Here is a 20,192-nt window from a genome sequence, read left to right on the forward strand (position 1 = left end):
GTTTCGAATGCACAGCTCATTGGTGGGAGAGGGTACGCTATCGAGTCGGTTGTTCATCATGGTTTATTTACAATTTACAATTTGTAAATAGGGAGACGAACTAAATAAATAGGAATAAGAAAAAGATAAGTTCTTTCTTGAGGGGCGTATAAAAATAAGATATCAAATTATGGAGAAGGAGGATGTCTCAGTTGATGTCAAAGCCAATCAAGTTGACGTCTGAGTTGGGTTTCAATCAAAGGTTTTGGTTTCCCTATTATAAAATAGTGGAATTACGAATATGATCCTTCCAAGAGTAACCAAGTAACAGTGATAAGCAGGTTGTATTAAAACTATTAATGGTTTTTATTACTTTTTGGGTGGAACCGTCCCGTGTTTCTCCACGATACAAGAAGATAGCCTGACAGGTTGCTTTGTAAAGCCTAATTTTTGTTTCCAGAGTAATGAGGAGTAATTTCGATATATTTCTTAGATTCCTGCGTTGATTGAGAGTGTGTTTTCTTAATAATATGTCATTTACACTTTTATTTGTATTTGAGCCTAAGTATTGACAGTTTTCAACTTTTTTTTCTAAACGTTGGTTGTGTTCTGTAATGATGGAACCTTGTACTATATATTTGTGAGTATTTTGGTTTTATTTCATTTAATTTTCAATCCAAATATTTTTTGCAGCTTGGCATAGTTTGTCAAAGTGGTGTTGCGCCTGGAATAAAGATGAGTGTATTAATACTATATAATTGTTTACGTATTTCGCTTTGGGGGATCTATCGATATTTTTTTTTAAGTAAAAAAGACTAAATATAAATTTTAAAATTTCTTAGTGTCATGAAACACTAGTATTGGAGGCAAAGGTAAAGACTAGTATTGAAGCAACAGATTTACGTATGCTGATTTACATCATTATGATAGCATTTACGAAATTTTATTAACATTTTCTTTAAATTCAGAATTGCACCTATGATCTTAAACTAGCTGTGTGCAAACGATAGCGTGTCTTTACTATGCAGGAAAAGTTCAGTGATTTTCAAAATACAAGTGTATTCAAGAACTGAAAAATGTCACCTTCTGAATGAGTTCAGATAAAAATATATTACACCAGGATGGGTGTCTAAATGCGCACAACAGAAAAATAATGAACGGTTAGAAAAATAAATATTCTTAAATATTTATATTGTCCTTTCTCCCTAACTATTCTTCTTCTCTCTAATAACTATTCTAGCCATTAATAGAATAGTTAATAGGAATATACAAATGGTTAATTATAAATATTAGTTGGATATAACTATTAGCAAAAACATCTACACGTGACAGTCACCTATGTATTGATAACACCCCCTATACCACAAGTTGACTCCTACAGTTACTTAGGACAAACAATAAAAATGAATAAGGATTTATCTGAAGAACTAGCAAAACTAAAGACAGCTGCCTGGATATCATTCAACAGACTAAAAGAAACACTGATCCAATCTTGACATCTCTGAGAAGGGAAAACTATTTAATAGTGACATTCTTCCATCACTCACATATGGATCAGAAACATGGAACACGACAAGAAAAAAAGAAGAAACTCAGAATAACTCAGCGTGCAATAGAACGCAGGTTTGCAACATCAGCAAAATGGAACATGTTAGAAACACGGAACTAAGAAAGAGATCAGGCATAAAAGATGTGGGAACTGCAGTGTATGAAAGCAAGATGAGATGGGAGGGTCCCATAGCCAGACTCAGGGATAACAGATGGACATATAGAATACTCAACTGACAACTAAGAATAAATAGAAAATCAGGAAGATCACCTGCAAGTTGGGAAAATCCACTAGTGAAATTTATGGGTATAACATGGAAGAGAGAGGCTCAAGATCGAGATCGTTGGAGGCATCTTTGTGACCTGCACTCATGAAGAAATCCTGAGCGAAACACGGCTCCATCAAGGTAAATAACTATAATCCCTAAATACGTACCCTTGCTCCCTAACCATCCTACCCCAGTTTTATAATAATTAATATTCCATCTACACAGCCTGTAGTAAAAAGAATATTAATAACTTTATACAGAATTAAAGATTTAACGACGCCAAGTATAATCATCATCATCATGGGTATCAAGGATTTAGGCCTAGTATGGCCTGTTCCGGCCTTAGAAGTCATCGTTGAATCGTTTAAGAGGACGTCCTGGTTTTCTTTTTCCTAATGGCTTGTACTTTAAGGCTTGTTTTGGTAATCTTTCTGTTTTTATTCTTTGAACGTGTTCCATCCATTTATGTTTATATTTTTTAATTTTTTCTATTACTGGTTCTTGGTTTAATTCTTTCATAATATCCTCGTTTCTTTTGTGATCAAATAGGGTATACTTTGCAGCTTTACTCATACACTTCATTTCTGCTGTTGTTAATCTTTGTTTGTCTTTTTGTTTTATTGTCCAAATTTCGCTTAAATACATTAAGACTGGTAGGGCTAATACTTTTAGCCTGGTTTGTTTTTGAACTAGGTTTGGTTTAAATGTAGAGTTAATTACTCCTGTTAGTTTTGAATATTCTGCAATTTTTATGTTTATATTTTTTTCATTTTCATATGTGATCGTACATCCTAGATAGTTAAATGAATTCACCTGTTCTAAGATCTTGTTATCTAATACTATTTTAGTTTTTGCTGGATCTTGTCCTTTAAAGGCCATAGTTTTTGATTTTTTGTTGATATTATCATACCATAATCTTTGGATATCTGATTTAGATCTAAAATAGCTTTCTGTAGTTTATCTTCAGGATTTGTAATTATTATTTGGTCGTCAGCAAAGAGGAGAGTGTTCAAGTTCACAGTAGGAGAAAGTTTAATTCCTTGATGTAAATTTTTACTCCATTTTATTATTATGTCATTTAAGTAGATATTAAAAAGAGTTGCTGAGAGGGGACATCCATGTCGGACCCCTTGGTTTATCTCTCTCTTATATGATAGCTCACGATTTAATCTTATTTGTATTTGATTATTTTCATATATACTTGTGACAGCTTTTAGGATATTATTTGGTATTTGTCTTTCTTTTAATATGTTAAATAATGTTTCTTTTAACTTTGTCAAATGCTTTTTCAAAGTCAATAAATGCAATATGTGTTTCTAAATTGTAATCAAATTGTATATCAAGTATAATCGAAATAATAAATCATACAATTTTATTTATTTATTTTTTTTTTTTTTTCATATATGAGAATAACATGAAACATGATTTCAAATTTTCTTGTGAAGAATTTTCTCGAGATGAATTGTCCGGACACGGTATACATACAAGTAGCGAAATAAAAGGTACTCGTATGACCTACCGCTGATTTCAAAGAATGTGAAACTTATAAGAGAAATATCATTTCCTTCAAGAAGTATGTATATTCAGAACAATTTAAAAAATTAAACGCAAGAGAAAAATAATCAAATCAAAAATATTTTTAAAAATATTTTATTATTTCCCGAAATATTATACAAAAATACAAATTATTTACAACACAAATTATAAATACAAACAAACAACTGACTAGTAAAAAAAAAAATTGCATAAAACATGTTTCAGTCCACTTCCTCCACGGTGGGTCCACTTCCGGGTACACCAGCACCGGAACCGCTTTGATGAAGTTTCTTCATCACAGGCGAACACTCCGCCTGCACCTCCTTCAGTTTGTATTCGAACTCCTCTTTCTCCGCCAGACTGTTGTTGTCCATCCAACTCACAACTTCGTAGCACTTCTTCGTCACCTTCACCTTGTCGTCTGCCAACAATCTGTCTCCGGCATCCTGCACTGCCTGCTTCGCGCCGTACACGTAACTCTCCAAGCTATTTCGAGCTTCGATTCGCTCGCGCTGTTGTTCGTCCTCCTGGCGATATTTCTCGGCATCGGCAAGCATGCGGTCGATCTCCTCTTTCGACAGCCGACCTTTGTCGTTCGTGATGCGGATACTCTCCGACTTTCCCGTACTGCGGTCCTTCGCAGACACGTGCAGGATTCCGTTGGCGTCAAGGTCAAAAGTAACTTCGATCTGAGGAACGCCACGAGGGGCGGGAGGAATTCCCGACAGATCGAAACTTCCCAGCAAGTGATTGTCCTTGGTCATCGCGCGCTCACCTTCGAACACCTGGATGGCCACTCCGGGTTGGTTATCGGCGTAGGTGGTGAACGTGTTGGAGGTCTTGCAGGGGATCCGAGAGTTCCTTTCCACGATCGTCGACATCACTCCTCCGGCAGTCTCGATGCCCAACGACAGCGGAGCAACATCCACCAGCAGCACATCCTTGATGACGTCACTAGTGTCGCCCGTTAGGATTGCGGCTTGAACGGCTGCTCCGTAGGCCACGGCCTCGTCTGGGTTGATGGACATGCACAGTTCCTTCCCGTTGAAGAAGTCCTTGAGCAGCTTCTGAATCTTGGGGATGCGAGTGGAACCACCCACCAGCACCACATCGTGGATCTTCGACTTGTCCATCTTCGCATCGCTGAGCGCCCTCTCCACTGGTTCCAGAGTACTCCGGAATAAGTCGATGCACAACTCCTCGAACCTTGCCCTCGTGATTTTAGCGTAGAAGTCAATTCCTTCGTAGAGAGCATCAATCTCGATTCCCGCCTCCGTGCTGCTCGAGAGAGTTCTCTTTGCCCTTTCGCACGCTGTTCTGAGTCGACGCAGGGCACGTGGACTGATACGGAGATCTTTTTTGTGCTTCCTCTTGAACTCTTCTACGAAGTGTGTCACCATTCTGCTGTCGAAGTCTTCGCCCCCGAGGTGGGTGTCACCAGCAGTGGCGCGCACTTCGAACATAGAACCTTCATCTATCGTAAGAATGGAGACGTCGAACGTGCCACCGCCAAGGTCAAAGATCAACACATTTTTCTCTCCGTGCAGATTTTTGTCCAGTCCGTAAGCGAGGGCAGCAGCGGTCGGTTCATTGATGATCCTCAACACGTTCAGTCCTGCGATCGAACCGGCATCCTTCGTTGCCTGCCGCTGGGAATCGTTGAAGTAGGCGGGAACTGTGATGACAGCATCCCTGACCTCTAACCCCAGATAGGCTTCCGCTGTTTCTTTCATCTTTGTGAGCACCATAGCACTGATCTCCTCGGGATTGAAGAGTTTGTCCTCCCCCTTGTAGGTCACTTTAATCCTGGGTTTCCCTCCTTCATTGACCACCTTGAAGGGCCAATATTTGAGGTCCTGTTGGATTTTAGGGTCGTCGTACTTCCTGCCGATGAGCCGTTTGGCGTCGAATACACTGTTTTCAGGGTTAAGGGCAACCTGCGCTTTTGCGGGATCACCGATGAGCCGTTCGGTGTCTGTGAAGGCGACGTAGCTCGGCGACGTCCTGTTGCCTTGATCGTTAGCGATGATCTCGACCTTCCCGTGTTGGAACACTCCCACGCAGGAATAAGTCGTTCCCAGGTCGATTCCGATTGCAGGTGCTGTTAACTTCGGCATTTCTGTCACTCACTTTAACGTACACAAGAAAAATGGGATTGTTCCAGGTTACACTCTGCACTGCAGAAATGTCGGCGCACTGTAGCTATTCGCTAGATAGCTGGTTCGTCAGCTGTGAATACTGACAGCCCTTCCTCCACGTATTGTATATATAATCCCAACTAAGCCTTCTCGAAAGTTCTCGAAGGAACTCGTTATGGTTGTTATGGAAACAGCTGTCAGCAGGCTTGTGATTGGTGAATGTTTTACTCCCTTCCATGACGTGCGTTAATGACGTCACGCTTCTAGAAAATACGAGAATCTGCTACGGCTTACTAGCAATCTCTTTAATAGCAGAGTGACAAATGCTCTTTCAGTAAGAGTTTAAATTTAAACAAACATTCAGTAGGAAGTGGAATGAGATTTATTTATCTTTGTCATTCCACCTGTATGTTTAAAGAAATGCATATGGATACTTAAAAATAAAAAAACGTCTTTTTTAATTGTACGTTAATTTATTTTTATTTTTGTCCTCCAAAATTCCATTTTAGTCCATTAAATATTTATTTATAATTTAAAAATAATAATAAATTTAAATACTTTGTTGAATGTTTCCCCGCAGGGTTATATCATGAGTTACCTTGATTAATGAACAAAAAAACACTGAAACCTGTTTTAAAGTACGACGTGTTTGGTATAGTTCGTGTGCAATCTCAGTAAAATTAGTTGAAATAGAAAACATTTGTTCGCAATAACTTGAAGTCTTCCTGTGGGCAATAACATTAGCGATAGGCTCTCTGAACATTTTCTTGCCCCTATTGAAACTCAATTCTAACCGCACTCTACCGATTGCCAGCGCTTATTACAATAGATACGTGGACGATGTACTTCATGGGTAACGCGCATGTCATACACCAGTTTGGAGCACGTTTACTCAACCTTTTTATCCCCAGATTAAAATATTCAGCTGAATACGAAGAATTTAAAATCATAAATTTCTTGAATTTGACCTTATTTGATTCGATCATCATATGAGTACCGAAGTATAGCACAAACATAGACACGTGGGGAATTATTTGCATCTCACCTCCTATCACCCTTACTGTGAAAAAAAAAAAAAAAGCTCTCATGTTAACGCACATCATCAACGCCTACAAATATTCATTCTCAAATACTGCTTTAAACCAAGAAATTACTTCTCTTCTCAAACCAGCCCAATTCCTGAACACTCTCAAAAGTCACAGTTGGCTCACAGTTTTCTATTTGACTCACCTGATGACGCTTTAACGAAACGGCCAGCACCCGTCATATTTGTTGTTAGTTTGCTGTACAGATAATAGAGAACTTTTATTCTCAGTTCTTTCGAAATCCAAAGTTTACAAATTCATCTTTTCGATTTTAACTTTTCTCGTCATTGGTTTCAAACTTCTTATGTAGCTTCATCTACTTTCTACACTCGTCGCTGTCCTGTACCCACCACTTTAAATTGCATACCGTCTCCGCTGCAGTGAAGTCTTTGTCAAGTTTTCACCATTCTTACCTTCGAGACACAAGTATGTTAATAGGTTTCATTTTATACTTTATTAAACTCAACTGTTTACGCATAATCGTTAAAAAAGGGTTTGCTTCATTAGCCAAAAATAGCTTAGCTTTTTCATTCGCACGATGGCATTTTTTTATTCCATCTGAATTTCAAAGTTGGTATTACGTACTCTAGTAAGAAACGTTCACAAGACATCTGCCCATTTGCTCGGTAGAAGGTGTAGCGTAATTCGTTGCTCCAAATACAGCTTTCACGTCCCACTGACGTTCTTTGCACCTCTAAAGACGACGCTGCATGTCGTCCTTTCCTTTAGTGTTACACGGTGATCAGCATTCATTTTACACAAATTCTACAACCATGTTATAAATATTTTAGTTTCCCGACGTTTCGACCTTCATATGAAGGACATCATCTGGAGTATACACACATATATATACAGAGACAAGCTAAATTACGTTTCACCCAGTATCAGATTTCACATTATTTTATTTTATTTTATATTAAAGAGACAATGATTTAATCACTGGTTATTCTACTAGCATGACCTCTAGTGAAAATAAAATGAAATTTAAGTAAATGAAGAAATAAAATAAAAAATACATAAACGCTATATTCTCTTTAAGATAACATCGGAGAAACATTCTTTCATATACAATAAAGAGCCAAAAGGCTTTTTTTCGGCGACGTAAAACACATCTCCTAGGAGCTGCGTTTTACATTATCAGAAAATATTAAGGACAGCGATCGGAGTTTGCTCCACCTTTGCTCCGAGTTGCCCTAGTGTTGTACCATCCAGGTGTTGACTTACGCTTGGACTCACCGAAGGCTCTTCGGCATGAAACTCTTAGATTTCGATCTTAGAGTTTCTTATTCGGCTTTGACGTAATAAGGGATTTATTATCCCCCTAATTAAAATAAATTGTTTCATGTAGACAGTTTTATTATAGTAGCAATGCTGTCCTAATTTAACATGACAATCGTTATATTAGAATTAAGATCCTGGATTGCCTATGGTCCTATTTATAGTTAACTCTTAGAGAGAGAGAGAGAGAGAGGTTAAGGTGGTAGAATATGTGACTTCCATATTGTACAAAGTGTGTTATAGGTTTGCTAATAACCTTTCTTGAGTGGGAGCGACATAAAGAAAGCTACTAATTTTTATTTGCATTTATTCTAAAAAAATGTAAGCAATACTTTGTGGGCATGGAATTTCGTTGAAAGAAAATAAATTATCTTCTTATTGAAAATAAAAGAAGAAAGAAAGATTACAAGGAAAATGGTGGCCTAATATGCATCAGTTAATAACTGAAATCCAGATGGCTATACACATACACCTCAATCATCAAAATCCGAAACAATACGTACTATTGCTAAGAAATTATTTCAGTAACGTTTATCATCATAACAGGAATATATCGCGTACCATGACCCCCACTACTCCTTACAACCAGGTGCTGTAACAACTCATACATTATAACTGTGAAAAAAACATCTCATACTCATGCTACTCTGAACCTGCCGCACGCTCTCAAACATGGAAATTGTTATAGAACATCAACTGAAGTTGTATAAACACAATTAGCGCAGCTAATGGTGTCATTTACGCTGCATAAAACACGAAAACCTCATAACAATGCCAACACTCTATCCTTAAAACTATTATTATCATCATTAGTTATAATAGTTATAATAGTAGTGCCGTTTATTATCATTTTTTAGATAAATTCGACCAAAAATTTAATAATCTGAAAATATTAATTTGAAATATATTAATCTGAATATATCAATTTTCAGCTTTATTATTAAGTACATAATTTTCTAATAAATACATTTAACAGCGATCTAAAAAAGCACATATTATTAAATTTTGATATGTTATTTTCGAAAAAAAAAATCATATGCAATTTGTCCTTGAACTAAGTGCATCGTTCTGTATATAGGAAGCTTAGAATATTTATAACGACTTTTCAACTGAAAGTGAGTCGGCTGAGTCTCATATAAAGATGCAACTAACTCATAGAAAAACAAATTACATTATTTTTTTATCATATATATATATATATATATATATATATATATATATATATATATATATATATATATATATATATATATATATATATATATATATATATATATATATATATATATATATATATATATATATATATATATATATATATATATATATATATATGCGGGAGAAATGAAAGACTATTCCTGTTGTCACATATCAGAAATTAGTTGCAAGCATGTCCCGAAGGGTAGTTTCTGTTATTCAAGCAACGGTGGTCCCATTCGGTACTAGAAATATAATTAAAACGCATTTTTTGACCTCAACTAGGTGTCCAAATGCTTTTGTGAACATCGTGCATATATAGCATCCTACTTTCAATTCGGTAGAGTTTTATTTCTAAAAATGGTATTTCTGAACCCTCTTAAGGGTAGAGAAAATCCCAAATATAACATTACCTTATTTCAAATAAAAAAAAAAAGGATAAAAATTGTAGCTTAGTGCAGTACGAAATGGATTTATGTAATGCAAAAAGTGCACAATCTATGAATGAAACATTTCCCTTGTCAATTATTAATCCGTTGTTCACTAAATACAGTGCATTGGCTTTTAATGCTGTATTTCATGCTAACAAAAGTGTTTTACTCGAGGCTAGATAATATGGTGTCCTTTTTTTGTGGGGGGGGGGATATGTTTTTCATACGCACAGTAATTTTCATTCTAGTTCCTTACAGAAGCTTTTATTATTATAAATAATAATTATTATTGTAACTGTTAATGTTATTCTTCTTCATGTAGCTCCCTCAGTGAGAGGGTGCAGCCCCATGTCCTTCCAGTTCTCTCTGTTGGTGACTTTCCTTTTTGTTTCTGCGTAGCCATGTAATCCTGCCCACGATCTTATATCTTCAAGCCATGTCCTTCGTTTTTCGCCTCTAGATCCTTTTCCCATAACTTTTCCTTCTAAAACTGTTAGTATCCTCTGTCCTGTTGAACCTCTCAGTACATGTCCTGCCAATCTCATCTTTCTCTGGATCATTTCCTGTAATAAAAATCTCTGTGGTACCATTCTCTGTAGGTCATCGGTATTTGTCACGTGTTCTGTCCATGGGATTTTCAGAGCTCTCCTATAGCACCACATTTCAAAGGCCATCACCTGTTGCTTACTCTCTTCTTGAATATCCAGGTTCTCGCTTCCATGTGTGAAAATTGGCCACACTGTTCCCAAAAGCCACAAAATATTCTTCTCATTCTTTTCTTAATCTCGATCCCACAGTTCTGAGCAGATATTTATTTTTCCAGAAGGCATCTTTAGCTATGGCTGTTCTTATTTTTATTTCTTTATCTCGCTTTCTATCTGCAGTAAAGCAGGTGCCTAAATATTTGCATTCTGTTGTATGTTCAATTTTCATATTGTTTATGAATATTTCTGGCTCGGATCTATTTTCTTTAGAGATTTTCAAAAAGTTGGTCTTTTTTTCCCTCTATATCTAATCGAAACTCTTTACCTTCTTCGATTAGTAGCTGCAGTAATTTGATTAATTTGTTTCTGTTTTTTGCTATTAGAATGGTATCATCAACATATCCAAGATTGTTGAATTTTATACCATTGATACTAATTGATATTTTTTGTTTTAAAATCTTTTTCATTACTATTATTATAATTCTAATTACAATTAGTTCATGTGTAAATGTAGCCGGAGTAAAAAAAAAAAAAAAAAAAAAAAAATCACCGCATTAACCAAAGTGATTACTGAAGAAGTTAGGGTTTATGTGTAGTAATTGCCTCAAACTATTTATTCCATCATGCGCTTAGCCCACGATGTAATAATAATATCCATAGATTTACAATATTTCGTCCGTGAGAGTCTCATAAAAAAAAGTACCAAAATTATAAATTACATCAGCTCATTGCATATTCAAGTACTGTATGTTTGTTCCTTCCTTTAAACTATTAAAACCCTTAAAATATTTGCAAGAAAGTTTTCAAGGCCATGCATTTTGCTTTTTACTTGCATGTAAGGTTACCTCATCTCGAATTTTGATTATACTAGTTAACATGGCGATGACGTCAATAAGATCGCTTAGAAAGAATAAAAAAAAACAGCAACAGATTTATTTTTTAAATCTCATTTATTGAAAAATAAATATTACTTACATAATCATCGTAGTATTTACATGAAAAATACAGTTTTCAAATAGAATAAATAAACAACTAAGACAGAGTTTATCATAAATTTTAGTCCACTTCCTCTACGGTGGGTCCATTTCCGGGTCCACCAGCACCGGAACCGCTTTGATGAAGTTTCTTCATCACAGGCGAACACTCCGCCTGCACCTCCTTCAGTTTGTATTCGAACTCCTCTTTCTCCGCCAGACTGTTGTTGTCCATCCAACTCACAACTTCGTCGCACTTCCTTGTAACCTTCACCTTGTCGTCTGCCGACAGTCTGTCTCCGGCATCCTGTACTGCCTGCTTCACGCCGTACACGTAACTCTCCAAGTTATTTCGGACTGCAATTCGCTCGCGCTGCTGTTCGTCTTCCTGGCGATATTTCTCGGCATCGGCAAGCATGCGGTCGATCTCCTCTTTCGACAGTCGACCTTTGTCGTTCGTGATGCGGATGCTCTCCGACTTTCCCGTACTGCGGTCCTTCGCAGACACGTGTAGGATTCCGTTGGCGTCGAGGTCAAAAGTAACTTCGATCTGAGGAACGCCACGAGGGGCAGGAGGAATTCCCGACAGATCGAAACTTCCCAGCAAGTGATTGTCTTTGGTCATCGCCCGCTCACCTTCGAACACCTGGATGGTCACTCCGGGTTGGTTGTCGGCGTAGGTGGTGAACGTGTTGGAGGTCTTGCAGGGGATCCGAGAGTTCCTTTCCACGATCTTCGACATCACTCCTCCGGCAGTCTCGATGCCCAACGACAGCGGAGCAACATCCACCAGCAGCACATCCTTGATGACGTCACTAGTGTCGCCCGTTAGGATTGCGGCTTGAACGGCTGCTCCGTAGGCCACGGCCTCGTCTGGGTTGATGGACATGCACAGTTCCTTCCCGTTGAAGAAGTCCTTGAGCAGTTTCTGAATCTTGGGGATGCGAGTGGAACCGCCCACCAGCACCACATCGTGGATCTTCGATTTGTCCATCTTCGCATCGCTGAGCGCCTTCTCCACTGGTTCGAGAGTACTCCGGAATAAGTCGATGCACAACTCCTCGAACCTTGCCCTCGTGATTTTAGCGTAGAAGTCAATTCCTTCGTAGAGAGCATCAATCTCGATTCCCGCCTCCGTGCTGCTCGAGAGAGTTCTCTTTGCCCTTTCGCACGCTGTTCTGAGTCGACGCAGGGCACGTGGACTGATACGGAGATCTTTTTTGTGCTTCCTCTTGAACTCTTCTACGAAGTGCGTCACCATTCTGCTGTCGAAGTCTTCGCCCCCGAGGTGGGTGTCACCAGCAGTCGCGCGTACTTCGAACATGGAGCCTTCATCAATCGTAAGAATGGAGACGTCGAACGTGCCACCGCCAAGGTCAAAGATCAACACATTTTTCTCTCCGCGCAGATTTTTGTCCAGTCCATAAGCGAGGGCAGCAGCTGTCGGTTCATTGATGATCCTCAACACGTTCAGTCCTGCGATCGAACCGGCATCCTTCGTTGCCTGCCTCTGGGAATCGTTGAAGTAGGCGGGAACTGTGATGACAGCATCCCTGACCTCTAACCCCAGATAGGCTTCCGCTGTTTCTTTCATCTTTGTGAGCACCATGGCACTGATCTCCTCGGGATTGAAGAGTTTGTCCTCCCCCTTGTAGGTCACTTTAATCCTGGGTTTGCCTCCTTCATTAACCACCTTGAAGGGCCAATATTTGAAATCCTGTTGGATTTTAGGGTCGTCGTACCTCCTGCCGATGAGCCGCTTGGCGTCGAAAACACTGTTTTCAGGGTTAAGGGCAACCTGCGCTTTTGCGGGATCACCGATGAGCCGTTCGGTGTCTGTGAAGGCGACGTAGCTCGGAGTCGTCCTGTTGCCTTGGTCGTTAGCGATGATCTCGACCTTCCCGTGTTGGAAGACTCCCACACAGGAATAAGTCGTTCCCAGGTCGATTCCGATTGCAGGTGCTGTTAACTTGGGCATTTCTGTCACTTATTTTCCAGTTCACAAGTAAGCAAAGAATTATTTATTCACTATTACACTCAGCACTGTAAAAGTTCTTAAAGACAGCCGTTTGTCCCTTGTCAGCTACGTAAACTGATAACTTTTTCTCTACGTGTGATATATATAATCATAACGAGTCCTTCTCGAAAGTTCTCGAATGAACTCGTATCGTTGCTACGGAAACAGGTGTAGCAGAGCTGTGATTGGTGTATGTTTAACTCTTTGGCGTGACGTTTTTAATGACGTACACTTTCTAGAAATTGCGATAAATTGCTACAACCTACTAGCAGTGTCTGGAATAGCAGAGTGATGAATACTGTTTGAGATATTTTAGTTTCGCAATAGAAGATGTGTTGAACATTTAATTTTTTGTTCATATATCGTGGTTAAAGAAACCCATTTTCTTTTTAATATATATTCGAATATTAAAATATTCATCTATTTATACGTACCGTAAAATATCGCCTTTGATTGGAGATGAATGTCAGGCATTCCCGTATCTGAAGAAGTCTGTGCATTTTTTTGTTGTTGTTTGGGCGATATTTCGTGCATCAACTGAATTGTAAGTTTTGAAAGTGCCAATTCCCATAAAGTTTTTTATTGTCGGTGTTATTATTTTTAAATTCGTTACTAAGTAAATCATTCTGAGACTACGCCGAGAAAGATTTTCATTTGAATTCGTTGTTCAGGATTCTTGAAAAAAATTTATGTAATTTATTGCTCATATAATTTCAGGATTGTGAGATACTGATTATGAAGACAGGTTGAGAATTTGTAGACTGCAGACATCAGCAAGCAGGAGAAAGAGGGGTGATATGATTGAGACTCGCCAACTTCTGAAAGGGCCATACAGGATTTCAATTGGTGGAATTTTTCAATTTATGGAAGGTGGGGAAAGAACGGGAGGGCTTTCTTGAAAGCTGAGAATGAATGCTGCTAAGAAGGGAACGAGAGCTAGATTTTTCTCTCATAGAGTGATGTGTGGGTGCCTTTGGATGTTGTGAGTGTAAGTAGTGTGAATGAATTCACGAACAAGTACAGTATTCCAGGTGCATGTAAGATTGTGGCCTTCCCCAACCAGTCTCTGACTCGATAGCAAAATATACATTGAAATAGATAGCAGAATAAGCAATGAAATGAAGAACTACAGCCATGAGAGTTCTGAGAAAAACTAGGAAAATGAACGGATAGCAACGACGACAGAATCATATTAAAAATGAAGATGTTAGGAAACACTTGACAATGTTGGTTTAAGAATGCGTGAGAAGAGCTAATCTAAGCCGAACTACGTGGAAAACAGAATTGGAAAACAAAGGTTAGCAAATGAAGTTTTTTTTTTTTTTTTTTGCATTATTGATTTAGTAAGTCTGACCGTGAGGTTAGTTTCCCTCAGGGTGCTATAGTATTACCCTCGAACAAAAGGGGATTTGAACACATTTGTTTCAGTTAGTATAAATATTATTATTTAACACCTCTAGGGAGTTCAAAGACTCATCGAGGGAGGGCACCTGCTCTACAACTCTCTCCACCAACTGACCACAACTATACCATCGCCACCTACCGCTGACTATCACTACTAGTATTTCCACAGACAATCACAAACATCCATGCCCACGACGGGATTCGAACCCGCAGCCTTTTGGCTGGACAGCGAATGCGCTAACCACTCGGCCAGCCAGGCTGGCCGAGTGGTTAGCGTATCCGTCTGCAAGTATTGCGCATGTAGTTATAAGTAGCGAATTTATATTAGGGGAAATACCCTTTAGCACGCATATACCTCAATTGTTTACCGTATAAAGTGTTTATTGTTAAAAATTACCTTTGTATCCTGCCACGGAAAAGCATTAAAAATCATAAGTGTGTTCATCTCAAGCTGAGCACTTTTTTCTGGTGAGTTACATACAATATGTGATGCTTCATCATCATACGTATCATGGATTTAGGCCTAGCATGGCCTGTTCCGGCCTTAGAAGTCATCGTTGAATCGTTTAAGAGGACGTCCTGGTTTTCTTTTATGTAAAAATTTTATCTTTATAGTAATGGCCACTTAGAGCGCTTTTGCGATATGGTTGAAAACGAAATTAGTGAATTAATTGATGGGGAAGTAGATTTAAATGAGAAGGAACTGGTACAATTAATAGATGACGCGAACCCAATCGCGGAGAAAGTTCTGACGAAGATTCTGATTGTGATGAATCCGTGAAAGAATTCAGTTTAAAGAAATTAGCAGAAGGATTGGACTTGGCAAGAAAGTTATTTTACTGATAATGATCCCTTAATGGAGCGCTACGGAAAATTCACGAGACAATTGGATATTTGCTTGGCTCCATATTATGAACTTAATAAAAAAATTGCAGCAGAGTGGTAAGCAAGGTTTATTATTGACTTCTGGATAACTAAACCAGCCGAAGTATGCAATGACAATTATACAAATGATGTCCAAGAGATTTCAAGTGATGACGACGTCCGGCCACTGGTCAATAAAGAACATCCACGAAATGTTCGTTTTGAAGAGAGTGATGACGGTTAAAATATGCATTTTATTTTATTTTGCCTAAAACTTTTATGCATTCTGTGCAATGAAGTTTACGTAAAATTTGTAATTTTACACGTTTATAGTATGTATTTTGTTTCATAGTTTATGTTTTCTTAACTTACATGAATTATCTGAATTAAATAAAAATATATTTTTTTGTTGGATGTCATTGTTGTTTATATAATTTAAAAAAAAAAACGATTTCAGAACCTAACCCTACTTTTTCTATGTGATCAGAGTCTCGCATAACGCGATTTATATAACGCGCCATTTTTATGGAACCTAACACCCGCGTTATACGAGGGTTACTGTAATTTGTCCCCTAAAGCAGGAGTCTCAAACTCAATTGGACCACGGGCCATTTGCTATAAATGTGTATCTCAAGTGGGCCACAAAATTTTTCGACTAAAAAAAACCTTCACTAATTAGAATCGAAGGGAAGTGAAAAAATGAGTTTAAATAAATTGGAAAATTAATAACAAAAATTCTATTTATTCTAAGTCATTACAAGACATATAAAATAATAGTATAATGGTTATGACAACTCAAAAAATAATAATAATATAAAGAATATTGTTATTATATTAATATTTACAGTAGATTATAATTATATTAATTTAATTTCAGTATTTTATTTTTTTTCCCCCGACAATTGACAACGTTTATTATTAACTAGCCTGCCAAAATTTGGACTCAAAGATTGTGAGCATACGACCTTCATTATGGCAGAAAGGTTGACGTCGGTTAATCTTGATCTGTTTTGTTACCTTTCATACATGAGAATAATTGTTCACATAAATAGGTGCTTCCAAAATAACATAGAATATTTGCTGCAAACTTTTTTATTTCCGGATATTTTTGGTCCACCAACTTCTTGGTATTTCGCTTTTAGAATGGAATCATTTTGGAAATCAATAAGTTCCATTTGAATACAAATAGGAGCTTTTTCGAAATTAAAGGAAAAAGGATCCGTAAAAAGCGAAAAAACGTCTTCTTGATCCTTGAAATCTTTAAATCGCCTATCAAATTCTTCTTTTATCTTTTCTAGTTTGGGACAATATTGAGAAAAGGTAAAACTTCGATTCTTATTGTTCAACTGTTCACACATACAAAAGTAATTTAGAATATTCTCTTTTAAATGATATTGACACAAACCTAACTTACATCTAAAACTTTCCAGTGCATCATGCATGTGTGTTATTAACTGATCTTTCCTCTGAAGTTTGACATTTAAATCATTCAAATGTCCTGTAATATCAACTAAGAATGCTAGATCTTGTACCCATGTCTGATTATTAAGAAATGCAACATCATGATTTTTCATTTCTAGGAACAATTTGATCTCCTCTAAAAGTAAAAAAAAAAAAAAAAGCTTTTTAGAACTTTATGACAAGATAACCAACGAATCTCTAATTAATAATAGGTAGTCTTTCAAATTCACTCTCCAAGTCTTTTAGAAATTGTGCAAACTGGCAGTGATTGAGGCCTCTGGATCGGATGAAGTTCACAGTATTTGTCACAGGCTTGAGTACGCTGCTCATTTCCAACATTTTGGAGCACAGGACCTGCTGATGAATAATGCAGTGGAAAGATTGCAGTTTTGGAATGTCTGGATACATTTCCTTTAACTTTGCTGCGAGTCTTGACACAAAACCTTTATTTTTGCCTGTCATTGCTGGAGCACCATCGGCTGTCACTACTGCCAGCCTGTTCAGAGGAAATTGACATTTTTCAAAAATGCCCCACACGGGGACAAAAATGTCTTCCCCTGTAGTGGTTCCATGGATGGGAATCATTTCCAAGAACTCTTCAGTAATATTCATATTGTCGTCGCAAACCCGAAGAAACAAAGCAACTTGAGCCACGTCGCGCATATCGAAACTTTCGTCAAGTGCGATTGAAAAGCACTGTACGTTTGCGGATATTTCTTGCAACTGGTCACACAGATTATCTGCCATTTCGGTTATTCTTTCGATCACAGTATTTTTGGACAAAGAAATATCGCGAAATACTTGCACATTTTTGGGACATACGTTTTCGGCTGCTTTTATCATACATTCCTTAACCAAGGAACCGTCACATCTTTCATAATTTTTGAAAATACTTGTTGTTGACTTTGAAGTGAATTCTTCATACTTCTTAATTTTTCCTCTCTCAGTGTACCCTAAAAGCGTGAATACTGTTCCTCGTTAATTTTATCGTAGTGCCTTTTTATACTATATTCTTTGGCGACACTAATTGTTTCGTTACAAATAATACACACAATTTTATCCTTTGTTTCAGTATAGAAGTAATTTAATTCCCTTTTTTCTTGAAATTTTCTCCTCTCATCAGCAATTTTTCTTTTTCTTGCTGGCTTGGAAAGCGACATTGCCTCGGTGAATAAATATAGTATTAATATTATTAATTTTTATAAAAATGTTAGAATAAAAACGCACAAAACTGTAGACCAGTGCACGATATTATTGCAAATAAACTAAAAAATAATAATAAAAGGGATTCTCTCACTGTTAGGTTGTCGTTGAATCGTGCACACTGAACTTCAAAGATCACCGATTGACTGTAGCAGGCAATTATAAACTCATAGCTGGATTTCCATGAGTGCGTATGCTGCGCGTCACGGGAACAGCTGGTAGCCAATAGAATTCAACTTTTTCAGCGCTACCAGCAGCGTGCTATAAATTAACAATGAAAGCATAAATATAGTTTACGACTGATTAGGATCATCCAACATTGAAATTGCGACATAACTTTTATTATTGCAGTTATACTATAGCAGATTGTTGCATCCATATTGTAAGTATAAATGTCGTATGAAAACGAACTCGATACCGTATTTACTCGAATATAACTCGCACTTTTTTCCCCAAAAAATTAAAGCTAAAAAATCATGGTGCGAAGATATATCTACACAAATGCTAAATAATTTTTATGCTAATGCATTATCAATGCCGTATTACAAAACTAACAACTTTCGTCTTCAACAAGAGTTAATCTATTGCTACACGTGTGAGTAGTACCGTGCATATCGGTATAGCCATGAGGCTGCAAGAGCCCAAACATGTGATGATAACTTGGTGTCCTTCCAACTATTCTGAGAAAAGCGGTTCACTGGCCTAAAAATCGGGACTCTCTCGCCAAAATCGGGACGTATGGTCACCTGGTATAATACGACTGTATGCATCCTAGAAGCTTGTTTTAAGTTTAACTTTACACTATGTTTGTTGGTGTCGGAGAGTTCGTATTTCGCCCTCGTAGTGTGAGCTTAAGGCTCTTTCAAATGGCAAAGTTCGTTTGATACATCTGGGATGTAAAAGCATCGGGTGGCTTTTCGGTACTGATTGTTTGTATTCATATGTAAATATATCTTTAGTTGTCTAAGAGTGATTCTCGCTATTCTGTAGTTTTAGCATCAAAGTAATGCTTTAGCATAACTGTATAGTGGCTTGGTGTTTGGATGTTAATATTTTATGTGATTTCACTGCAGTGCAGATAAAGTTGGAATCATCTCTTTGCCTTCCAGAATATTCGTTATTTGCTTGATAACTGGTAGTAACTATAATTCTATAATTGTTTATTTTCCCTTTTTTGTATATATATATATATATATATATATATATATATATATATAGGTGTGATTAGTGTGGTCTTTAGCGTGTTTGGTATATGTCCAGTTTCTAAATACTTTATTTATTAATTTTAGTATGATCTGATCTAAGGTAGATCACATCATACTAAGGGACGTCCTGGTTTTCTTTTTCCTAATGGCTTGTACTTTAAGGCTTGTTTTGGTAATCTTTCTGTTTTCATTCTTTGAACGTGTTCCATCCATTTATGTTTATATTTTTAAATTTTTTCTATTACTGGATCTTGGTTTAATTCTTTCATGATTCCTTCGTTTCTTTTGTGATCAAATAGGGTATACTTTGCAGTTTTTCTCATAAACTGCATTTCTGCTGTTGTTAATCTTTGTCTTTTTGTTTTATTGTCCAGATTTCGCTTCCATACATTAAGACTGGTAGGGCTAATGTATTGTATACTTTTAGTCTGGTTTGTTTTTGAACCAGGTTTGGTTTAAATATAGAGTTAAATACACCTGTTATTCCACACAATGCGTTCTAGAAAGTTCTTGAATGAGTGCGATGTCGTTGCTATGGGAACACACTTATCGAAATTGTGATTGGCGCTTGTGCTACCATCTATCGTGATTTAGTAATACTACGAACATTCTCAAATATTCGCGACATTTCCGGAACCTTTGCAAACGATTTTTCGAGATTCAAGCCAATAATATTATGAAAAACGTATAATATTTTAAAAATAAATAAAATAACTGTAGCGGTTAATATTTCAAGAAAACAAATATTCTAAATATAAATTCCTGACCTCATTCGAACATATAACCTTGGTTGATTCATTTTTTTAATTACTAAAATAAGTAATTAAAATACTCGTTATAAATATGCTACTCAAATATGGATTGCTACAATTTGAACTGTTTGTGACCCCTTCTGATTA

The 20,192-nt window shown here is 37.1% G+C and overlaps 2 protein-coding genes across 2 annotated transcripts; both read right to left on the minus strand.

The window, feature by feature from the left end:
* Positions 1–3,537: 3,537 nt before the first annotated feature.
* LOC150094245 (heat shock 70 kDa protein Ab-like) lies at positions 3,538–5,488 on the minus strand. Its single transcript, XM_090412394.1, has one exon. It carries the CDS (start codon positions 5,447–5,449, stop codon positions 3,554–3,556), a length of 1,896 nt encoding a protein of 631 aa, XP_090268520.1. The 5' UTR covers positions 5,450–5,488; the 3' UTR covers positions 3,538–3,553.
* Positions 5,489–11,170: 5,682 nt separating this feature from the next.
* On the minus strand, positions 11,171–13,156 carry LOC150094246 (heat shock protein 68-like). Its single transcript, XM_090412384.1, has one exon. The coding sequence runs from the start codon at positions 13,115–13,117 to the stop codon at positions 11,222–11,224; it is 1,896 nt and encodes a 631-aa protein (XP_090268510.1). The 5' UTR covers positions 13,118–13,156; the 3' UTR covers positions 11,171–11,221.
* Positions 13,157–20,192: the final 7,036 nt, after the last annotated feature.

The sequence above is a fragment of the Typopeltis vanoorti genome, chromosome 22 (assembly GCF_054136105.1).
Source record: "Typopeltis vanoorti isolate ZY-2024b chromosome 22, IOZ_Tvanoo_1.0, whole genome shotgun sequence".
In the NCBI taxonomy this organism is placed as follows: Eukaryota; Metazoa; Arthropoda; class Arachnida; order Uropygi; family Thelyphonidae; genus Typopeltis; species Typopeltis vanoorti.